The following is a 22,335-nucleotide window of genomic DNA, read 5'->3' as shown; positions in this document are numbered from 1 at the left end:
GAAAAAATATGCACAGAAGATACATACTGTAGCGTTTGCTTTCATACACTGTTTTTTTGTTGCCCAGTAATAAAATTATATTTATATTTGAGAAACTGTCAGATGAACCCTGATCTGAGTGTTTCATTTCATGCCACATACTAGATATTTATCTGATCTCGGATCACAAACTTGGCTCAGGTTTAATTTGAAAAGATTTTTGGGTCCACAAAGATTTCTGTGAACAAATTTTGAAATAGTCTGAGGTATTTCTTTAAAGTGCAAATCTGGTGAGTGAACAACAGACCAACTCCTACACCACTTACCAGTGAGTCAGTCTGATTTCTTCAAAATTGAAACTAGAATGTGTCATGGTCACTGCGGTCTGTATAAACTCAGAGCACAATGTGCAAAAGACACAACAAAAGAGACAACAGGATTTTTTCCCCCATGTGCTAAAGAGGGTGAAAAAAGCAGGAGAATACATACATTCTATAGTGTTTACTTGTATTGGATTATAATTAGTAATTCATACACAAAATGTATTAATTACATTTAAATGGTAATTTATACACACAATGTATTAATTACAATAGTACATGGCTTTAGTGTTTTCCTTCAATGGTAAATGGGATTGTGCGAGTTTTACTAGGACCTTGACATCTAGACACTATCTACAGTACAAAGATTAAAAAGATTATAGGCTATTTATACTTCATGGGAGTATTGGTGATTTGAAACCAGCAAATCTGCATGTACATCAAAATGCGAAACAATAACTATGTAGTGTGTGCAGTCTGTATAAATTTATGTTGTAAGATACTGATGAAAACATACACACACACACACACACACACACACAAACACACACACACAAAGTGTTACTTCAAGAGCTCAGACTCTGCTGATCACAATCCTATTTTTACACACACACACACACACACACACACACACACACACACACACACACACACACACACACACACACACACACACACACAAAGTGTTACTACAAGAGCTCAGAAGCTACTGATCACAATCCCATTTTTACTTGGGAAGGGCTCGGATTGTGATACTGTGATTGGAAAGTCAGTCAGTGTGTCTGGATCATCCATCATGGCTGATAAAGGCTGCTTGCTTGGGCGTAGTTTTTGGCCCTGAGATATCACAGCCAACAAAATGAGGATAAGAATGGTCAATCACAGGTCTTCAGTATATGTGAAGAGAAGGAAGAAGTGATACGAGGCACAATGGCAGGTTTTAGATTGTCCGTTGCTGCTTCTCAGTTCCTGTGTAAAGAAGTTTTACTTTAGTTAGCTTTCTTTGATAAAGAACTGTTTCTAAAGAAACAGTATTTCTTAAAATACAGGCTTAAATATTACTAGTTGCACAAGGAAAATAGCAGACTGATGTCAATTTGTAAACATGTGTCTAGGTGGGTGGTGATTCAATCTGAGGCATGTTATTCATATTTTCTCTCTGAAAATTTTGTATAAACACGCAAAGACACAGACAGAAGCAGTTTGCCACATTTTTTCATTCATTCCATCTAATTTGTATTCAAAATAAAATGAACATGGGGTCAGTTAACTCAGGAGTAATGTGCTACCAAGGACGCATGATTGCCTTGTCTTGCTTTGGAATTAGAGAAACCCAAACTAAACAGTTTTCAACCCTCCATCTGTCTTCAAGAAAGAATTCCTTAGCTCTTGTTTATTCCTGTGTCTTAGGACACATAGCAGATGGAAAATTTGCAATAAGATGTCCTCCGAACCAAACACTGAATTTTGTAAAATGGCTTCACAAGCATTACAATCCCGTCTTTACACTTACATAGCATTACTATCTATCTCACATATAACAAAACATAATCAAATGTGATTACAGACTCCAAACAGACCATAAAATATATATTAGACAAAATGATGAGTTTGGATTGTTTTTAACCAAATTGTAGACTTTATGTGGAACAAATCAAGGTCAATTTTAATACAATCTAAGCAAACAACATCCATAGAAAGTAAAACACGATGATTTGGAAGTGCTTATGCCGCTTTTTCACACATGCACGTACAAAGGTCATAGCTTACCTCTTAAAATGTTAATCAAGAGCAGAAACCTCTGTTATCCAGGGCAGAGCTCTGTAAAGGGATGAGGCTCTCACACTGCTCACTGTCCTCTGCTAATCTATAAAACACCCACACAATACCACACACACATCAAACGGACAGAACTTCCATCGAACAATGAATATCTGTGTGTCTTAGTTTTATTCTTTTTACTTAGACAGTTCACTGTTTTAAAATATACATGAATTTAAACTACAATTTCACGATTTCCTGTGTTTGTATGGGCCATACATACACATGTACCACAATAAACATGTACAGTATATGTATCTCATTAAGAATTATGTAATAACAATAATGAAAATAATAATAATAATAATAATAATGACAATGAATCACCATAAGGAATTTCATTTTTTATTTCAAGACAAAAGAAACAGTTGCATATACTTCCCTCCTTTGTTGCAGGGATATTACTTGACTACTATTGCTTGCTTTTAAAACATTCATATATTACTAATCCTGCTGTCACTGTGGGTTATATTCTGATTCAATGCAGAATACTGTAATCACTTTCACTGACATTACAAACACATTGAAGCTGTTTAGGAAGGCAAAAAAGTAATTTGCCTCTCAAATACAATAGAAATCTGAAAGACAGGTAGGAGCTGTCAAAGTGTGATGACTAAAAGAAAATATGAACCAAACAAAGTCTGAAAACTTGCTTCCAAAGTACAATGCACTTATTCAAAGCAGATTTTCTGAAATTACATGTTAAAAACTTTGGAATGGCCATGAAACAATCTTAAACATGGACCTCTGGATAATTAGCCAAAAGGTCTTTAGACGATAAAGAGGATTCTGTTAAAATGTAGCCATTCAATTACTCTTAGTCTAGTTAACAGCTGTATGCAAAGGTTTGGGCACCCTGAACCAAATTAGGCTTATCCAAATTCTCGAAGCAAATGTAATACAGAAAGTCTGACAACGATAGTTTATTTACTACAACAGATCAATGATTCAAAATTCACCCCAAAATCAACCATAAACTACTCCAGGAAATGCTTTTGGAATCTCCCTCGCAGACCCCTCACTTGAATATTATGTGAAATCACTGGGTTGGTCTTAAACATGCTGTACATAGTTTAAGAATTTCCCAGAAAAATAATTCTAGCAACAGTAGTTAAATTACTAAAGCAAGAATAGACAGATAAAATAGACTGGCTACATAACATTTTTTTGTTAATTAAAAAAAAAAAAAAAAAAAAAAAAACATCCAACATGCATTAACAAACAAAACCAACGTTATTTTTTTTACAGTTTGCTGCAAAGGTTGAGTTAACGTCTTATGATCATTGTTAAAAGTATACATATAAATAAATTTGTATGTAATTTGTTGAGGTATGTGTATGCATACAACTGTAGTCTTAGAGTTTAAATTAATACTAAATTTCAGGTTTGAGTAAGGAATCCCCACCTGTGAATCCTGTGCTTGCGGCAGAAAAAGGAGAAAACTCTCCGCAGCGCCACCATCGCTGGGTCCCAGTTATTGTACTGGCTCAGGAGTGCAGTCAGGAAAAAGGAGAGAAAAACTGGAACTGCTCCAGCAAAGAATAACCAAGAGAAACTCGTCTGGAAACATAGATTAGGTTACACTGTTTGTATAGCTGAGAATATATGTATAGTCTAATCTAATTACTACCCAGTAAATAAATATTAATAATAAATGAGTAAATAAACCCAGTACTACCCAGTATTATTTTCTATATGGTGCACTCAATATAAATGGAAATACCCTTAAATTTAAACTGACAGTCTGTATTATAACATTCTAGCACTGTTTTAATTAAAATATAAAAAAAACTTTTGCCTTCAGAACTGCCTTAATTCTTTGTGGCATAATATAAAACAAGGTGCTGAAAACATTGCTTAGAGATTTTGGTCCATATTGAAACGATAGCATCACACAGCTAAAGAAGATTTTTTAGCTGCACATCCATGGTGCATCCATGGACATGTGAGATCATTGTCACATTCAAGCAGACAGTTTAAGATGATTTTAGCTTTTTGACATGGTGCGTTATCCTGGGGTCATAAAGGGATATACATGGTCAGCAGCAATACTTAGGTAGCCTGTGGCATTTAAGCTGTGACTTTGAAACACCACCTGTAATGGAATGTGTGCATCGCACACCTCGCCCCAAACCTGGAGCAGGGCAATCTTCAAGACCATTCCTCGTCTGCTTCCATCGTAAGGTATAAAGTTTTAACTTTTGTATCCTGCCCGTCTCCATGTGAGACTCGGAGAGGAAACTCACACTTTTGACTCACCTGAGGCTGCTTTTTACAAGCCATCCTCGAACAGGACTAAAGTACGGCTCTCGGTGTAAGGTGGCTGTCGAGGTACATTCTACACACAATTGTCCTGCGGAGACTAGGTGACACTGTATATCTTTTTGTGTGTGTGTGTGCATTGCCTTGAAGAATATTCAGTATAATGTTTACGACACTTGGATGTTGGATTCAATGTAAATATCGTGGTTGGGGGTATCTCGAGAAGTAAGTTTGGATAATCGGGAGCCAAAAAGGGTAAAAGGGTTTCTGCAGCTTGCTGGGGAAGCAAGCATAGAATTTTTTTTTTGGAAGTTTGGTTGTGTGTTACATTTTTAAAAAAATTTTTGTTTTATTTTAGGCCTTTACATGAATCTAATAGTGAGGAAATGTGTATATTGCTGTTGGCATTTCTGTTTTATGTTTGCTGGTTTAATTCATATTAGCCCATGTCGAATATAGCTGATTTTTCGAAAGTTCGATTTATCAGCTGGAATGTGAAAGGCTTAAACGGCCCTAACAAAAGGGGCAAAATCTGAAAAAATATACTTACAAGAAACTCACCTCTACATTGATGATCATCTCAGAATAAAAAAAATCTTGGGTGGGACAAATTTTTCACTCAATGAAATATATACTGATGCATAAGGACATTCAATTTACTGCCTCTGCTTCTATTGCAGGGAAGATATGTTGTATCTCCCCTGATGCTATCCCAGGTCCCCGTTTTATTAGGCAATGTATATGCTCCTAACTGGGACAATTTGAGTTTTATTAATAAATTTGGGTCTGGTTTCTTCATTGCCAGACCTAAATTCCCATCTTTTTGGTGGTGATATAAATTGCGTTATGGACCCATCCCTTGACCCTTCTAACCCTAAATTCTTATCCTAAAGATGGCACAAGCCTTGTCTACGTTTATAGATCAAGTGGGGGCTGTTGATCCTTGGCATTTTCTATTTCCACAGAGCAAAGTATGCTCCTACTTCTCACAAATTCACCACTCCTACTCAAGAATTGATTATTTTTTAAATATATTAATCTTAGACTTCCCTATAATGAACAAATTCAGTATTTACCTATTGTAGAATCAGACCAGGTTCCTTTACAATTAGATCATATTTGTAATTTGAGGCATAACGAACAGCCTATGTGGAGACTAAATACAACCTTTTTATCGGATCATGAGTTTTGTACATTTATATCAACGGCTATGGATAATGTCCTTTTATACAATAGATCAGAAACTATTTATGCATCTACACTATGGGAGACACTTAAAGTAGTTATTGGGGGAAAAATAATTTCATATACAACAACTTTCAATAAAAAACAAACAAAAGCTGTATAATCTAACTGTCTTCAAAGTTTGAAGGTTAGATTACCTATATTCCACGTTGCCCACATCCAAACTATATAAGGAAAGGTTAAACTTTCAGTATAACCTGTTATCAACAAACAAAACTGAATGGTATTTGTTATTATTATGATCCAAACTTATACCCCAAATTTATAATAGTAACAACGATTTAATAGTTAACCGTACTCAAATTAATAATATTTGTAAGAACCATTTCTTAAATTTGTTAATTCCAAAAGCCTTGGAAATGTTTGAATTTTTAGACTGTATAGATATACCCACTCAATTCAGTGGAGAAAACCTATTTGGATCAGCACATACAAACAGAAGACATTTTAAACTCTATCATACAAATGCAGAGCAAAATAAGCTCCTGGCCCTGAAGGCTATCCAATAGGTTTTTATAAAAAATTTGCAGATAAACTAGCCTCTATTCTTCAATAAATTTTTGTGGACTCTTTGGAAAAAGGGTAGCTTGCCACAGACCTTGAATAAAGCAAACATTATAATTTTATTAAAACCTGGAAGGGATCCTTTAAAATATAATTCTTATAGGCCAATTTCCCTCCTAAATTCCAATGTTAAAATTTTGTCAAAAATTGCTTTAATCTTATATACTGTATTGGAGAACTTGATCTCAAAAGACCAAAAAGAGTTTATAAGTATGGAACTCCGAAGTGTTATTAAGTGTTATTAAATAAATAAATAGGACATGATGAAATAAATCACTCTATGAATAAATAAGACACATATATGTAGTATGAGAATGATATTGTGAAATAATGGAACATATTTAAAAAAAAAAAGCTTATTATTGTGAAATATATTGCACTTTGCTATATAAATTTACTAATTATTATAAAATAATATTTCATGGTCATTATTTTTCCCAATAACAGAGATTATTGCAAAGGCATTTTATTTAATTCATGCTTTTTTCATTTCAAAATGTCATTTTTTCAAAATCAGTTTTTATTTCAAAATCCCCTTTTTCACGATGGCTTATTTATTTCAGAACGCGACTTTTCAGCAGAATGAGTCGTTCTGTCAATCATCGTCAGTGGGTTGGACCTGCGCGCCTATTGGCTGATCTTTTAACATCGATTAGTTTCCCTGAATACCTACTCCGCGGACCTGCTACAGCTAGCAACAACGTGCTAGGCTCTGTGGCGGACTGGCCATCTGGAGCACCGGGCGTTCTCCCGGTGGGCCACTGGTCAATCTGGCCAGCCCAGTCTTCTTCTCCTTTGTCTTTTGGCTGTTCCCTTTCAGTGGTCGCCACAGCAATCATTTGCCTTCATCTAACCCTATCCTCTGCATCCTCTTCTCTCACACCAACTAACTTCATGTCCTCTCTCACTGCATCCATAAATCTCCTCTTTGGTCTTCCTCTAGACCTCCTGCCTGGCAGTTCCAACCTCAGCATCCTTCTACCGATATATTTACAATCTCTCCTCTGAACATGTCCAAACCACCTCAATCTGGCCTCTCTGACTTTATCTCCAAAACATCTAACGTGGGTTGTCCCTCTGATAAACTCATTCTTGATCCTATCCATCCTTGTCACTCCCAAAGAGAACCTCAACATCTTCAGCTCTGCTACCTCCAACTCTGCCTCCTGTCTTTTCTTCAGCGCCACTGTCTCTAAGCCGTAGAGCATTGCTGGTCTCACCACTGTCCTGTACACCTTTCCTTTCATTCTCGCTGATACTCTTTTATCGCACAACACACCTGACACTTTTCTCCACCCATTCCAACCTGCCTGTACCCGCCCCTTCACCTCCTTTCACCACACTCTCCGTTGCTCTGGACCGTTGACCCTAAGTACTTAAAATCCTGCACCTTCTTTACTTCTGCTCCCTGTAGCCTCACTGATCCTCCTGGGTCACTCTCATTTACACACATGTATTCTGTCTTGCTGCGGCTAACCTTCATTCCTCTGCTTTCCTGAGCATACCGCCACCTCTCCAAATTTTCCTCCACCTGTTCCCTGCTCTCGCTACAGAGCACAATGTCATCTGCAAACATCATAGTCCATGGAGACTCCTGTCTTACCTCATCTGTCATCCTGTCCATCACCAGAGCAAACAAAAAGGGGCTTAGAGCCGATCCTTGATGCAGATATACCTCCACCTTGAACTCCTCTGTCACACCTACAGCACATCTTACCACTGTCTTACAGCTCTCATACATGTCCTGCACCACTCTAACATACTTCTCTGCCACTCCAGACTTCCTCATACAATACCACAGCTCCTCTCTTGGCACCCTGTCATACGCTTTCTCTAAATCTAAAAAGACACAATGCAACTCCCTGTTACCTTCTCTGTACTTCTCCGCCAGCATCCTCAAAGCAAATACTGCATCTGATGTACTCTTTCTAGGCATAAAACCATATTGCTGCTCACAAATGCTCACCTCTGCCCTTAACCTAGCTTCCACTATTCTTTCCCACAGCTTCATTGTCTGGCTCATTAGCTTTATACCTCTATAATTGCCACAGCTTTGCACATCTCCCTTGTTCTTAAAAATTGGCACCAATACACTTCTCCTCCATTCCTCTGGAATCCTCTCACTCTCCAAGATCTTGTTAAACAAACTTGTCAAAAACTCTACTGCCACCTCTCTTAAGCACTTCCATACCTCCACAGGTATGTCATCAGGACCAACAGCCTTTTCACTCTTCATCCTCTTCAACGCCCTTCTCACCTCACTTCTACTAATATTTGCTACTTCCTGTTCCACAACAGTCACCTCTTCTACTCTTTGTTCTCTTTCGTTTTCCTCATTCATCAACTCCTTAAAGTACTCCTTCCATCTTCCCATCACCCTCCTGGCATCTGTCAGTACATTTCCATCTCTATCTTTAATCACTCTAACCTGCTGCACATCCTTCCCATCTCTATCTCTCTGCCTTGCCAACCTGTACAGATCCACCTCTCCCTCCTTACTGTCTAGCCTAGCATACAAGTCCTCATATGCTCTTTGTTTGTCCTTTGCCACCTCTACCTTCACCTTACTCTGCATCTCCCTGTACTCCTGTCTACTCTCTTCAGTCCTCTCAGTGTCCCACTTCTTCTTAGCTAGCCTCTTTCCCTGTATACACTCCTGGACTTCCTCATTCCACCACCAAGTCTCCTTGTCCACTTTCCCCTTACCTGATGATAGACAAAGTACCCTCCTACCCGTCTCCCTGATCACATTGGCTGTAGTTGTCCAGTCAATTGAAAGCCCCTCCTGACCACACATAGCCTGTCTCAACTCCTCCCTAAAGACTTCACAACATTCTTCCTTTCTCAGCTTCCACCATTTTGTCCTCTGCTCTGCCTTTGTCCTCTTCGCCTTCCTCACCACCAGGGTTATTTTACACACCACCATTCTGTGTTGTCTGGCTACACTCTCCCCTACCAACACTTTGCAGTCACTGATCTCTTTCAGGTTACAACGTCGACACAAGATGTAGTCGACCTGAGTGCTTCTGCCTCCACTCTTATATGTCACCCTATGTTCCTAATGTGGCCAGCCCAGTCAGTACGTAAATTTATTTTTAAAATGACGGAAACTATAATATTGCATCTCATTTTTACGCAGATAGATGAGTGCGTTGATCGTACGAGCGCCGCAGACAAAGAGCGTGTTTTGTATCGGGCAAAACTATGTTGTATTACAGTATGTTGCCCCCTTATGAGTTGCTGCGCGTGATGAGGAGAGAACGGAGCAGGAGCTCAGCTGCTCCCCACAGAAACGCTCTATTGTTTTACCCTTTTCTTTACTTTTACTGTATGTTTTGTATTATAATTTTGTGACGCTGAAAAAGGCTGATAAATGTTTTGTGCTGAACGCTATTGTTGGCTCTGAGCTCTTTTCCCCCCGAACTATCCGGCCCAAAGCGGCACAGTTTGAGTGCATGTGAATGTATTGTGATCCTATTTCATACGTGTTCTGAAACCACGCCCCCTTTCACTTTTAATTTACAGAGGGAGAGAGATGGATTATTTCTCGATACAGCAGAGAATGAATAACTGCCATGGATGAAAAAATAAATAAATAAATTTACGCAACAAGAAGAAAAAGCTTTAAAAGCGGATTCTGTGAAATTCCTCAAATGAACAGATTATGCCTTTGGCGTAAGGGGAAATTACAGTTCCACGGGCTCTGACAGCTCTAACGTTAAGGTCAGGGACAGCGAGTCTGGATCCAGCAGCCTCAGGGTCAGTGACTATGTTGACCAACACCTCTCCCCTTATGTACCCGAGCCAAGTGAAAATCAACTGAACAGGTAAACTAAAATAAAAACAGAGACAGCATTAGTTCGGGCTAGTAAATTAGTTACTCATTTTAATTATTATTGTAGACAATATTAATTCAAAATAAGGCTGAGAAAATATTATTTTGAAATAATATTGACTACAATAATAATTACTAGCATGAGCTGATGCTGCTACTGATTTTATTCCAGATTACCTGTTCAGTTTGATTGGCATTATTTTCACTCAGGTAGATCAGGGGAGAGGTGTTGGTCATCATCAGCAGGCACTGGTTCATCATCACTGACCTGCTGCACTTGCAGCTTACACTGATGAGTGGTGTATCTAACACTGACTGCATCAAGATGACCCCCCCCTAAAATATTGTCTTTATAGTTTTATATGTTGTTTGTCTTAATGTTCTTTCTTTTGTTTTACAAACATAACTCAATATACACTACCGTTCAAAAGTTTGGGGTCACTTGCAAACTTCTTTTTGTTTAGTGATTCATTTTCTACATACTACAACAATACTGTAGATTTCAAAACTATAAAATAACACATATAGAATTAGGTAATTATGTAACAAAAACAACAGTTAGTTGTTATTCGAAGACACAGAGGTCAGCCTTTCTGTAATAGTTCTTGCAAGAACAGTATTGTCAAATGCATTTGCAAAATCCGTCAAGCACCATAATGAAACTGGCTCTCATGAAGGCCATCCCAGGAGGGCGAGACCAAAACCTACCTCTACTGCAGACGAGAAGTTCATTTAGAGTTATCAGCCTGAAAAATGACCAATTAACAGCACCTCAGATTAGAGGCGTTATGAAGTCTTTACAGAGCAGAAGTAGCAGATACATCTAAATATCAACTGTTCAAATGAGATTAATGCATTTTTGGACGCCTTCAGCATTCCTTTACACTGTAGAAAGAAATAAAAATCAGTAACGATGATGGAGTTAGAAAGTGACTCCAAACTTTTGAACGGTAGTGTATGTTCAGTGATACTTCAAATAATATATTTAAAAAGAATTTATTTCTGTATTGCTTTATATTTTTATACTAGTAAGTTGTGTGCTAAGTCAAAAGTCATGGAAGATGGCGGACTGGTGTAAACTTCAGTTAGTTCTGCTCATTTTAGCAGATCAAATAGAGAGGAATAATACAATACGTATTGCACCATTAGACCTAACTCGATACTTCATGCGCTAATACTTATGTCTGAAAGGAGCAACCAATCACACAGCTGGCTTCGCCCTATCGCTCTTGATTGACGGAACGACTCATTCTGCTGAAAAGTCGCATAATGAAATAAATAAGCCATCGTGAAAAACGAGATTTTGAAATAAAAACTGACTTTGAAAAATTGACATTTTGAAATAAAAACAGCATGAATTAAATAAAATGCCTCTGCAATAATCTTTGTTATTGGAAAAAATAATGACCATGAAATATTATTTCATAATAATAAGAAAATGTATATAGCAGCGTGCAATATATTTCACAATAATAAGCTTTTTTTCAAAATATGTTCCATTATTTCACAATATCATTCTCATATTACATATATGTGTTTTATTTATTCATAGTGATTTATTTCATCATGTCCTATTTATTTATTTAATTTTGAACACTTTGGAGTTCCATATATAAGTGGCTGTCACTCTTATTGTAATATCTGGAAATTATTAGGTGTGATTTACTCGTCTAAATTCTCTATGCCTGTCCCTCAGGCAGTCATATCATTAGATGCTGAAAAAGCATTTAATAGGGTGAAGTGGAAATATTTATTCTCTGTGACGGAAAGATTCGGCTTTGGAATACATCATCTTTCACTGATTAAGTTATTATATGCTTTTCCTAAAGCAGGGGTCTCCAAACCCAATCCTGGAGGGCCAGTGTCCAACACAGTTTGGTGATTCTTCTTTTTAAACATAGCTGATTTAACTAATATGTTAATTACTAGGTTCAGTGGGTGTGTTTAAGTGTTTGTAAATTACAAACTGTGCTGGTCACTGGCCCTCCAGGGCTGGATTTGGAGACCCCTGCCCTAAAGCATATATAATTACAAATAGAGTATGTTCAAAATGTTTCCCCCTGTCAAGTGGTACTAGACAAAGTTGTCCCCTTAGCCCTTTACTTTTTACTTTAGCCACTGAACCGCTATCTATAGCAGTGAGATGCTAACAACTGTTTACTGGCATTAATATCAGGGGCACAGAGCACAGAGTACTAAAAAGTAACTTCTTTTTAGATTCTGTCTCTCACAGTGGAAATGCACCGATGCTAAAAATTGTAGACCCCTCCATGATTTCTAAATTACTAAGTAAAAGAACTTGCAACATTACAGGGTGATCAAATACTTATGGACCTCACTGTATAATATATTATATATACGCATAAACACTTGTTTTAACACCTCACCTTCTGCAAGCATATATCAGTCAGGATGGACAGTGGGATTGTTAAACTCAGAGCCAGTGTCCCAATTAGAGATGAAGTGAGAAAACAGCCCCTGTAAAAAGAAAAACGTACATATAGCAAATTTAATGAGTATTGAGACCTATAGTATATTTATACTAAGTACAAGCTCTTTTTTGCAACTTACAATTCAACATGTAAACCAATACCTACAACCTAAGCTAGGGCATGTCAATATGCTAAGGATTAAAACAATATCACATTGAAACAATTACTTCACTAGAACTGAAACAATATTACATTGAAACAATTGAAATACTAGAATTAAACTATATAAAATGTCCAAAAGTACACCTGACCACCACCCCTAAGGTTGTTTAGGATGTCCTTGTGAACAAACGCCTTGGGGGTGTTCTGCAGTGTAGGGCATTAGGATGTTACCAGCAGATCCTTTGGGTGCTGTGAGTTACTTAGGATAAATTTTTGTCTGGCAAGCAGCATTCACTGTTTTTTTTTAATTATTCTGCTATAAAACTCACCTTCAGTTCACATTAGACAATACATTAGTATTGTTTAAAATATTTTATTTTTATGTCAGTACTATTTGTGAAAATACGTTTCTCCCCAGTTTGCTCCAAAATTGACCCAATGCCATCCTTTCTATGCAAGCACATGTAATCAATACAACAACATGTACTTACTCCTTTACACTAGCATAAACCATCATGTCACGTACCATAACCAGAGGAACTCCGAGAGCACAGTCCCAATTAAGCCGTTGATGAGGATGTAGCTGATTACCATCCGATTAGGCATCTCGAACAGCTCCAACCCAGAGTAATGCAGCAGCACAAAGCCAGGCCATAACAGCAGCAGGCTAAACAAGCCCACAAAGCCTAGACATATAACATATATCATGGACGCCCTGAATATTATTGTGAGGTTTTGGTGGATGTGAGAGGGTTAGTGTTATCTACTTACCGAAGAACATCGGAATATCAAGCTTCTCCTCTCGGTCAACTTTCCTCTTTAGCATTACAATGTAGACAGCATACAAGATCGCTCCCAGCAGTGACCAGAGAGAGCCTACACAAAAACCGCAGGGTCACTAAAACATAAATCATCTTTTGTCAGATTTTATACTGATAGCTTTTAACATGTAATTTAACACTAGAGCAACTCTGACTATAGTGTTTTTACAGCAGAAAGTAATTTAAATCACAGGTTATTATAATTATCTTATATTGCACAGCTAATTCACAAGGAACTATCTAATTCAAGGAAAAATCTAATTAAATAATAAAGAGCTAATAAAAATAAAAATGTATAGTTGATAAGAAGTTTATTTTTTTATTTTTTACAAAGTGACGTTTATTTAACATATATGGAATAAATCTCATGTGAGCTTTGTAACAGTCATTGCTCCAAAAGAGAGAAAATAGGCTGGTGAAGAAACAGTTTATATCCTGTTATGTGATGGCAGGAACTAACTTGTTTGCAGAGTGTTTACATTATTAAGTACAAACTGATAAAAGAATAATGTATCATTCTTTGATTATTAGAACAAGGTAATTGCTGGCAAACTGTTCTGTCTATGATATAAAAAGACAGCATGTTCCAAAATGTCGATAAAAACATTTTAAGATGGCCTGTTCAAAAATAATCCTTGAGGTGGGTCTGATCCCACGTCACATCATATGACCTCATCATTGGTTATTCTTCTATAGCAACATGTGCTGTTATGTTTAATTCTTTACTTTTTTTGTTGTAGTTGTTGTTTTTTGCATTTTACTTTGCATTTATACTTCTTTTGCTCTAATAGATTTTTCCTTCTTTACATAAGAAAGAAAGTAATTAGTTACAATACACAAGTGGTGATAATGAACAGGAATACCCCTGAGACATTAAACTATAAACTGTACATCACTACACATCCTAGGTGCACATCCCCAAAGCAAAATAATTTGTTAAATAAACAAACAAATCATAACCCTTTGATAATAAATGGTGTTTGCAGAACTATTGTCCATGTTTATGACCGTATTACAACTGTGCTATATCCAGCAGTATAGCACTCCCTACCATGTTATATTACTTAAAGTAAGAATGAATACATTGCCATACTAACACCAAACAAATAATTAAAGTTATTTTAATGGTTACCAATAATGCCTTTTCCACTAGACCTGTCCATCCCGGAGAAACTGACCACAGCCACTCCCACCATGCTAGCAAAAGAGGGAAAAAACACAAATTACCTTACTAATATGGATACAAATAAACCTTTAACAAATTTTGACAAAATTTGAGCAATAGTCAACTCACCTGAGAATAACAGCAAGCAGTTTGGAAAGTGTAAAACGATCACTGCTATTGCTGGGAAATATGGATGCCAAGATCAATGTGAAGAGACCTTAACCAACAAATACCACAAAACACATATAGCAATTTAAATAGACTTGTGCAATTAATTTTATTTATGCATGTATAAAAAGTTTATCTCAAAAAAATTAATATTAAGCCTCAAAATTAAATATTTTTATGAGCTATAAGCCAGAAGCATTCTGATATTAACTTTTATGAGATGCACTGTGCATATTTATATATTCATATGTGGAAAGCATGGAATAAGTCTTTTTAACCATCTTGAAGTTTAAATGTCTCACCTGAGGTGGATGACACAATGTTTACTATAGCCACCTGTGTGTCTGTTAAAGCTTCCTGATAGGCTAGATTAGCCAAGAACCACTAAAAAAGAAAAAGAGAGAGAATAAACTAGAATATTACAGATGATTAGACATTACATTCAAGCGGATTACCTGACTAAACACACATCACTGGAATTAGGTTCAAACTATCCAACAAATTAATAAAAAGTAAAAGGATAGTGCTGAACAGTGAACTTTGGGGGAAAAAATGGTCAGAATAAATCAGTACGTTCCCACAGAAGATTTACGAAACATAAAATCACATTTATGTTTTGTAGTTTAGCTGGTCAGAGCATTTACACACTCACAATGTGACAAGATATTACAGGATTAGGACAAAACAGCCGTGTGGCCATAAAAACAAAAATTGGTAGCGAAGTCAGTTGGAAAAATGGCTCCGGTTTGTAAGATTGATTTTTGGAGGAATGAAGAAAGGTCATGTGGTCTGATGAGTCCAGACTGACCATATTTTAGAGTGATGGGTAGGTCAGTTTAAGAAGGGAAGCATATGAAGCGATGCACCCATCATGCATAGTGTATACTGTACAAGCCTCTAGAGGCAGTGTTATGATCCGGGTGGCTTCAGTTGGTCAGGTCTAAAGAGTGGTGGAGCATGAGGACTCATTTTCACACTTAGCGCTCTAATCAAAGCTAAATGCGATCAAACAATATATAAGAGAAATCTGTACGCATTTCTTTATATTGACTATTATTTTATATTGACTATTATTACTCTGAGTGCATAGTAAATATAAGTGAAACAAACAACAAACAAATAAATAACTATGTTTAACGGTCTCATTTTTTACATATCAGTACTATTATTTTTCCTTTACTCCATTTAATGTTTTGGCAACTGATAAGAACTACAATTCTTCCCAGAGAGCAAGAAAGAGGCAAGACTGATTGAACTTGTGTGTATGAAAGAGAAAGAAAGAGAGGGAGAAAGAGCTCTTACCACAAAACAGAAGAAGAAGCTGATTTTGGCCACAGCACTGATGCTGAGTTTACCCATAATCCTGAGTGAAGTGGCAGCATGAGACATTCGAGACAGTTTGGCTTCTAAAGCCTGAGAGTGAGGAAGTTCTCGTACCTCCATGACATTGCTGAACCTCACTCTCTGCTTCCTTGCAGCTACACACAGATACATGAAAACACACAGGGGAGAAAAAAAGAGGAAAAGAAACAACATCATGCATCAAGAAATAAAAATAGTTTTGGTTTTACTTTTTGCCAGCATGCCATTTTAAATTGCTAGAAATAATTATATATATATATATATATATATATATATATATATATATCCTTACATTTATAGCCATTTAAATCATTTGATTCACATTTTTTACACATACATGCACATAAATTAATTACACAACCAGATTACAAAACCTATTTGGCACAAGTTTGTAAACACTGAGTACCAAACTTGTGTTTGTTAAAATTTCCATTCCAGATTTAGTCCCCTTGGCTTTAAAAAAAATCTTCTGGTCACCAAGGAAGAATTTTCATTTGATTTGGAGTTTGGCTATCGGGATTTGGGATTACTGAGCTACAAGAGGACTTGTCACATCAGGCACAAACACTGAACAAGAAGGCGCTGGGTACTTAAGTACTTCCAGTCCAACCTAGGCAAACTGCGCTTTGTACACAGATGTATGCTCATGCAAGAACAGGTTTGACTTGCTTAAGGTAAATGATAATGCTGCAGCAAACAAAAGCTTTAAAGTTTGAAAAATGATCGGGGGTCCACATACTTATGGGCACATATTGTATATGCTGAAAAGTGTATAAGGGTGAACATTACATAAATGTTAATATACTGAATATTAAATCATAAAAACTAAGTTAAAAAATTTATTACAAAGGTTAAATATTGTATATAGAACAACAAACCTTTACTGACTTCGCTTAAATGAAGCGATTTTATGTTGGATAAAGTTTTTGCACCAATACTTACGAGTCTTAGACTCTCGACTGAGGCTGTTATCAGGAACATCCTGAAACTTCACCGGCACATACAGTGGCTCACTCTAGAAAGCAATGACACACAGTTAGTACACAGACTAGTGTAGACTTAAGTCATTTAGCCACCTAGACTTTCTTTCTATATACTGTAGGGGCTTTGTTTCTATATGCACTGTGAAAAACAATGCTCTAACAATAGACATGAAGGTCATCAAAGGCACTAAAGGACACAGAAACCTTTAAAATGGTGCGGTCAATAAAACCCTGCATTAATTATATCATATTTTAAAATACATAATTATAATTTCGGAAATTATTAATTCTGACACCTAAATTTCTCATGAATCAGAAATTTTAATTTATATACTTACTAGGGAATTATTATAGTTGTTTTCAGTGCCGACAGCAATCACAGGTGGATCAGCATCAGAAATCTGAAAATGACATTAAACCTTATGATTCTAGCAATTTCAGCATTTATTTACATACACCAAAATGCCATACCATCAATTCCAAGACTCATGAGGATGGATAAGACAGTTCAGTTGTGTTGAAAGTTTCAGGCACTGTTGAAAAATTGAGGAGGATGAGGGGTGATGGTAGATTAGGTGTTCCAGCAGAATAGAACTTCTTTGTGACGGCAGCAAAAACGGCTTCTGTGAAATGTGCCGCTTTGAAGCCAGACTGGGTAGAATCTTGGCAGTGAAATAGAGGGACAGTTGATTGTTAATGGTGCATTAGAGAATTTTTTGACAGAAAAGTAAGAAGTGGGACAAGTTGTTAGTCACTGAAGTAAGGGGGACTCGAGTGAGTTTCTTAAGAATGGAAATAACCCTTGCAGGCTTTAATGCAGCTTGGAAATCATCACGAGTCATTAATTAAAGAACTGATGAAGAAAAGCACGATGTAAGGGATGGAAACCAATGGGCAGGTGGTGGGCTTGCAGAGCAAGATTACTTGCAGAATATCTCTTCGTGGATAGAGAAAAACGTGTCAAACTATTTTAAGCAGACTCCTGAGTTATTAGTATAGGAATCAGGGTAGCAAAGAAGGTCTGACAGAGGTTTTCAATCTCCACATGAAAAAAATATAGCAATGTCATCAGCAGTCAGAGAGGACAAAGGAGGAGGAGCTGGCAGGATAAGAAGTGAAAAAAAGATGTTGTAGAGTTTAAAAATAATCTTGTGCACAAGCTTCCACCATTTCCTTGTAGATGATGACCTTCTATGTTAAATTAAATGAGAATTCAGACAGTAGAGCTCAATATGAGACAAGAGTTGTCACTCCCACCACATTCTCTCTGTTTCTCTTAAATGGATAAAGTGTTGGCATTCAAATATTATTTCATGAACTAACAATGGAGAGTGCATTAAAAGAAACAACAAGCTGCATCCATTTATTTGTTTGTAAAATGTGCATATTGAATTCATGAATAATTCCAAAAAGAATGCAGCTTAGTGATGGATATGAATGTGATGACTGACTGAGAGCCACTATTAGACCACTGAGCAATATTCATAAATCCTTAATAACTCAGCTTAACCACGTAACTGCTCAGCTCTGTGCTGGAATGTTTTGTTTTTTTTTTCTTGTTGGTAATTTTGAATAAAAGTTTCTTCTACAAACATACAGTTTGCCACATGACTAAATGTAAATATTAAGTATACTCAGAGGTAGGAGGTAACAGTAATGTTTTTCGTTATTGTACCCAGGTATATATTTCACATATCTGTACTTTAACAAGTTTTTTTAGATAACACTTTCTACCTTTACTCTGTGCAAAAATAATGTAAATATCTGTACTCCTACCTAACTACATTTCCGCATAGCATTGTGTTACCTGACCACATTGGTGTGTAGTATTTGAAGGGGAAAGCCACCTGCTGACCATTATTTAAAATTGCATGACTTGGTTTTCTGTTAAGACATGACTAATAACATAGCAGTTGCTTAAAATCAGAGGTAGAGCTGGTTGACAGACAGCACGTTCACAATCAGGAAAGAGAGAGAAAGATTTTTTTTTCTATAAATAAGGGTACTGTGAATATACAAGCCCTGTACTTTTGGTACTTAAAGGTGAGTACTCTGAACTTTTATTTAAGTACACCAATGACTGGAGGACTTGAATAAGGGCTGCCCTAGGGAATCTCTACTTTTATCTATATACAGGATTTACGTACTATGCCCACCTCTGAACACACCTGATTTACACTATATACCAAGCTTAGCATTTTATTAATTCAGAATTTATAACATCTGCTAACTGCTGGGTGAAATGCAATTGGATTTCGCCTCACTATAAGGTGTAAAGCAGTTGAAATCTACATTGAGAAAGCTGCAGAACTCACAGATATGCCACGTTGCTGTCGGGTTGCACACTGCTGTCTCCATGGTTTCCAGAACAGGAAGCCCAGCAGGTACACTATGAACATGGAGGTCTTCACAAACGTGCTGAAAAAGGGCTTGCTGTACTGCTGCTGCACAAACACATACTGACATACACATACACACACACCTGAGTGAGACTTAATTATATTTACCATACTCCATTCTTACACAAAGCATTAAGGACAGCGGTGAATAAAGGAACACAAATGACATGCTGTTATAGGAAAATAACCAATAATAGGGTGATATGAATTACCCAAAAGTTAATAAGTTTTCTGTAACAGCATATTGTGTCATGCTTTATTTATTGCACAAAGTCATCTGTCCTGAAGACTCTCCCACGTCTAAAAATGTAATGGAACAGCTTTATCTCCCTTAGGGAGACAGGGACACTCCTTCCATATCAATTATTGCCTTCTTTATAAAATGTTTTTATGTGTGATGTTCTTAAAACATGTTTCTTTTTTTAGTTGTTACTATAAACTATAACAAATTAGGCCAAGCTGCCAAAATAGAAAATAATACAATACTTTCAAAATTGTGCATTTAATTGTGCTGTCATATTATATTGCATAATGGACTAGTAAAATGCATCTTACATTGTAGCTATGTTTTTAAAACTGTATTATAATCCAAATGTGTGGGGAAGCGAGCGCGGCATGGTAAATGTTGTACTTACTACAGTGAGTTCGGATGAAGCAACCCAGATTATGTCCACAAGCAACAGGACAATGACACCCAGCACCAACCTCCTCTTCTGGGCACCACATAGTCCCCAATTCATCCTACACACTCACAAACACAAATACAATGCAGCACTACCATATAATTTACTTGAATAACTTATGCTGTAAAGACAAACTAAAAATGAATAGCAGAGGTGGAGTAAAGGACTCTTACCGTGCTGGGCGCATTAGAATTGGATGCGCCTGTCTCTGCCAGCCTCTCTCTCCACGATGCAACACCAGAAACACATCACAGTCTGTACCTGCAGTCTTGTGTGTGTAAAAAAAAGACTGCATTGATTGATGTCCTGGAATTTATGGAATGCCCCTGACAGAACTGAATCTCAAGTTAATCACTGGCATAAATGTATAATCTTAAATATGTATATGTCTAATGCCGATCTGGTTGCTAATCAATTAATAAGCAAAGGATAATCATATCCATAGGCTCTACAATTTCTCTTTTAATGTTACTGTGGTGGACATCCTAATCAACTGCTAATAGTAACTATAGTTATAATTAGATATAGCTTTATACATCCATCAATATTTGGGGATAACCAAGTATTGCTATTTAAGATGCGTAGCACAGTTTCCTGGAGTTAAAATGGAATAAAAATAGAAGCCCAATGTGCAGATTTTCATACTGTAATTTAAGGGGATTTACGTTCCCCTTACTCTCATTTTCACTTCTTGGTTGCACATCTTTTGCATTAATGTCTGCATTCATTTTAACTAATTATTTACTGCAGATGTCATAGTTCCTGCCAGTTCTTATGATATTTTGTTTTTAGCAAGTGAAATCCATGATCAACCTGATTCAGGTGAGGTGACCGACTTGGACATTGTACAGGCAATTCAGTTTAATTCAGTTTTCATTTATAAAGCGCTTTTAACAATGGTCATTGTCGTAAAGTAGCTTTAAATAATAAAATAAAATAAAAAAATAGAAGGGAAATGAGTTTGAGGAAACACGTATAAATCATAATGATCAGTTTGTCCATGATAAGCAAGCTGAGAGCAAACGCGGCAAGACAAAACTCTCTGAAATGACAATTGGAAGAAATCTTGAGACCTAGAGCATTTCATATCAAATACAGCTTTAAATCCCTGCAATGATTCTAAGGCACTTGCCTGGATCTGAGCAGATCATACTGTATAATCTATACCTCTCTACACTTTAATCATCCCACTGCTCTTGTCAGTATTCAAATCCTTAATAAACACAAGAGAACCGGTTTCTGGACAGCTGCACACACACGCACACCATAAGATAGGCTGATATGCTGCAGATCATGAGCAGTCCTTTCCTAATCCAAACTCTTCACTTCCAATCCTTCTTGTATAAGTAGATGTATGTCTTAGCGATCTATAGAATGTGATTCAAGAAATGCACTAAGCACTATTTTTAATGCTTACAAATGGTTAACATCTAGTTGTTAACATTGTGCATTTATTCTGGTGAAGTGTTCTGTTGATTGTTGACTTTGACACTGATATACCTACAACCTGTTTTGTTTTGACCTTTTTTTTCAAATAAAAAATTTGTCTTCTAAAAAATTAAACAAAAAAATCTAGCAAACAAACAAATATACTGTTGCACGTTTGCATACATTTGCCTAATGGCGTTTAATATTTGTTCAATAAAATAGTTCATAAAATAAGCCTGTTTTTCCCTTTATCTTTACACAGGTAAATAATCAGCACTGACGGTAACATTGCTTAATGAGCAATAATAATAATAATAATAATATAAATCTAAATGAACACATTTTGATTTGAGTAGATACTGATTTCTTTTGGCCCAGAGTCTGAGTGCAGTAAGTCGCTATGCTGCTGTTTATCTCTCAAACATTAACGCAGTTTAAAATGTAGCTAAACCCAGACTGAGACCCAGCAGCTTCACTGAACCAGAGCTAACACAGCTACTACACATGAGCCCACATCAGCTAAAAATAATTTCTAAAATAATTAAAAAGTCAATAAATGTACCAAACCTTGTCGGGCTCCATTACCTGTTTCTGAATCCTTCTTCTTCATGAACCGGAGCAGAACAAATATTCTTTGTCAGAAAAAAAGCAGCTCAACTGGTGCAGTAAATATTTACATGACTTTTAGGTACGCTGCTGATGTTTA

At 36.6% G+C, this 22,335-nt stretch overlaps 1 protein-coding gene across 1 annotated transcript; it reads right to left on the bottom strand.

Moving 5' to 3' along the window:
- Positions 1-457: 457 nt before the first annotated feature.
- LOC128524183 (solute carrier family 35 member F5-like) lies at positions 458-22,334 on the bottom strand. The gene is made up of 16 exons (XM_053496593.1): positions 22,215-22,334; positions 20,375-20,469; positions 20,154-20,259; positions 19,435-19,578; positions 17,458-17,520; positions 17,079-17,151; positions 16,077-16,252; positions 15,077-15,158; positions 14,736-14,823; positions 14,574-14,638; positions 13,392-13,496; positions 13,147-13,306; positions 12,414-12,504; positions 3,526-3,680; positions 2,070-2,166; positions 458-1,268 (listed from the first exon to the last, which is right to left on the bottom strand). The coding sequence occupies exons 2-15, from the start codon at positions 20,386-20,388 to the stop codon at positions 2,085-2,087; spliced, it is 1,404 nt and encodes a 467-aa protein (XP_053352568.1). The 5' UTR covers positions 20,389-20,469; positions 22,215-22,334; the 3' UTR covers positions 458-1,268; positions 2,070-2,084.
- Position 22,335: the final 1 nt, after the last annotated feature.

The sequence above is a fragment of the Clarias gariepinus genome, chromosome 5 (genome assembly GCF_024256425.1).
Source record: "Clarias gariepinus isolate MV-2021 ecotype Netherlands chromosome 5, CGAR_prim_01v2, whole genome shotgun sequence".
NCBI classification, from domain to species: Eukaryota; Metazoa; Chordata; class Actinopteri; order Siluriformes; family Clariidae; genus Clarias; species Clarias gariepinus.
Note: the sequence above shows the minus strand (reverse complement) of the source record. Positions and strands in the feature narration are given on the sequence as shown.

Bases quoted from the DNA above. Each gene is read 5' to 3' on its own strand.
- LOC128524183 (XM_053496593.1), bottom strand. The intron at 14,824-15,076 runs GTGAGACATTTA...TTGTTGGTTAAG, and splicing joins CATTGTGTCATCCACCTCAG to GTCTCTTCACATTGATCTTG. The intron at 12,505-13,146 runs GTACGTGACATG...TTCTTTTTACAG, and splicing joins TCGGAGTTCCTCTGGTTATG to GGGCTGTTTTCTCACTTCAT.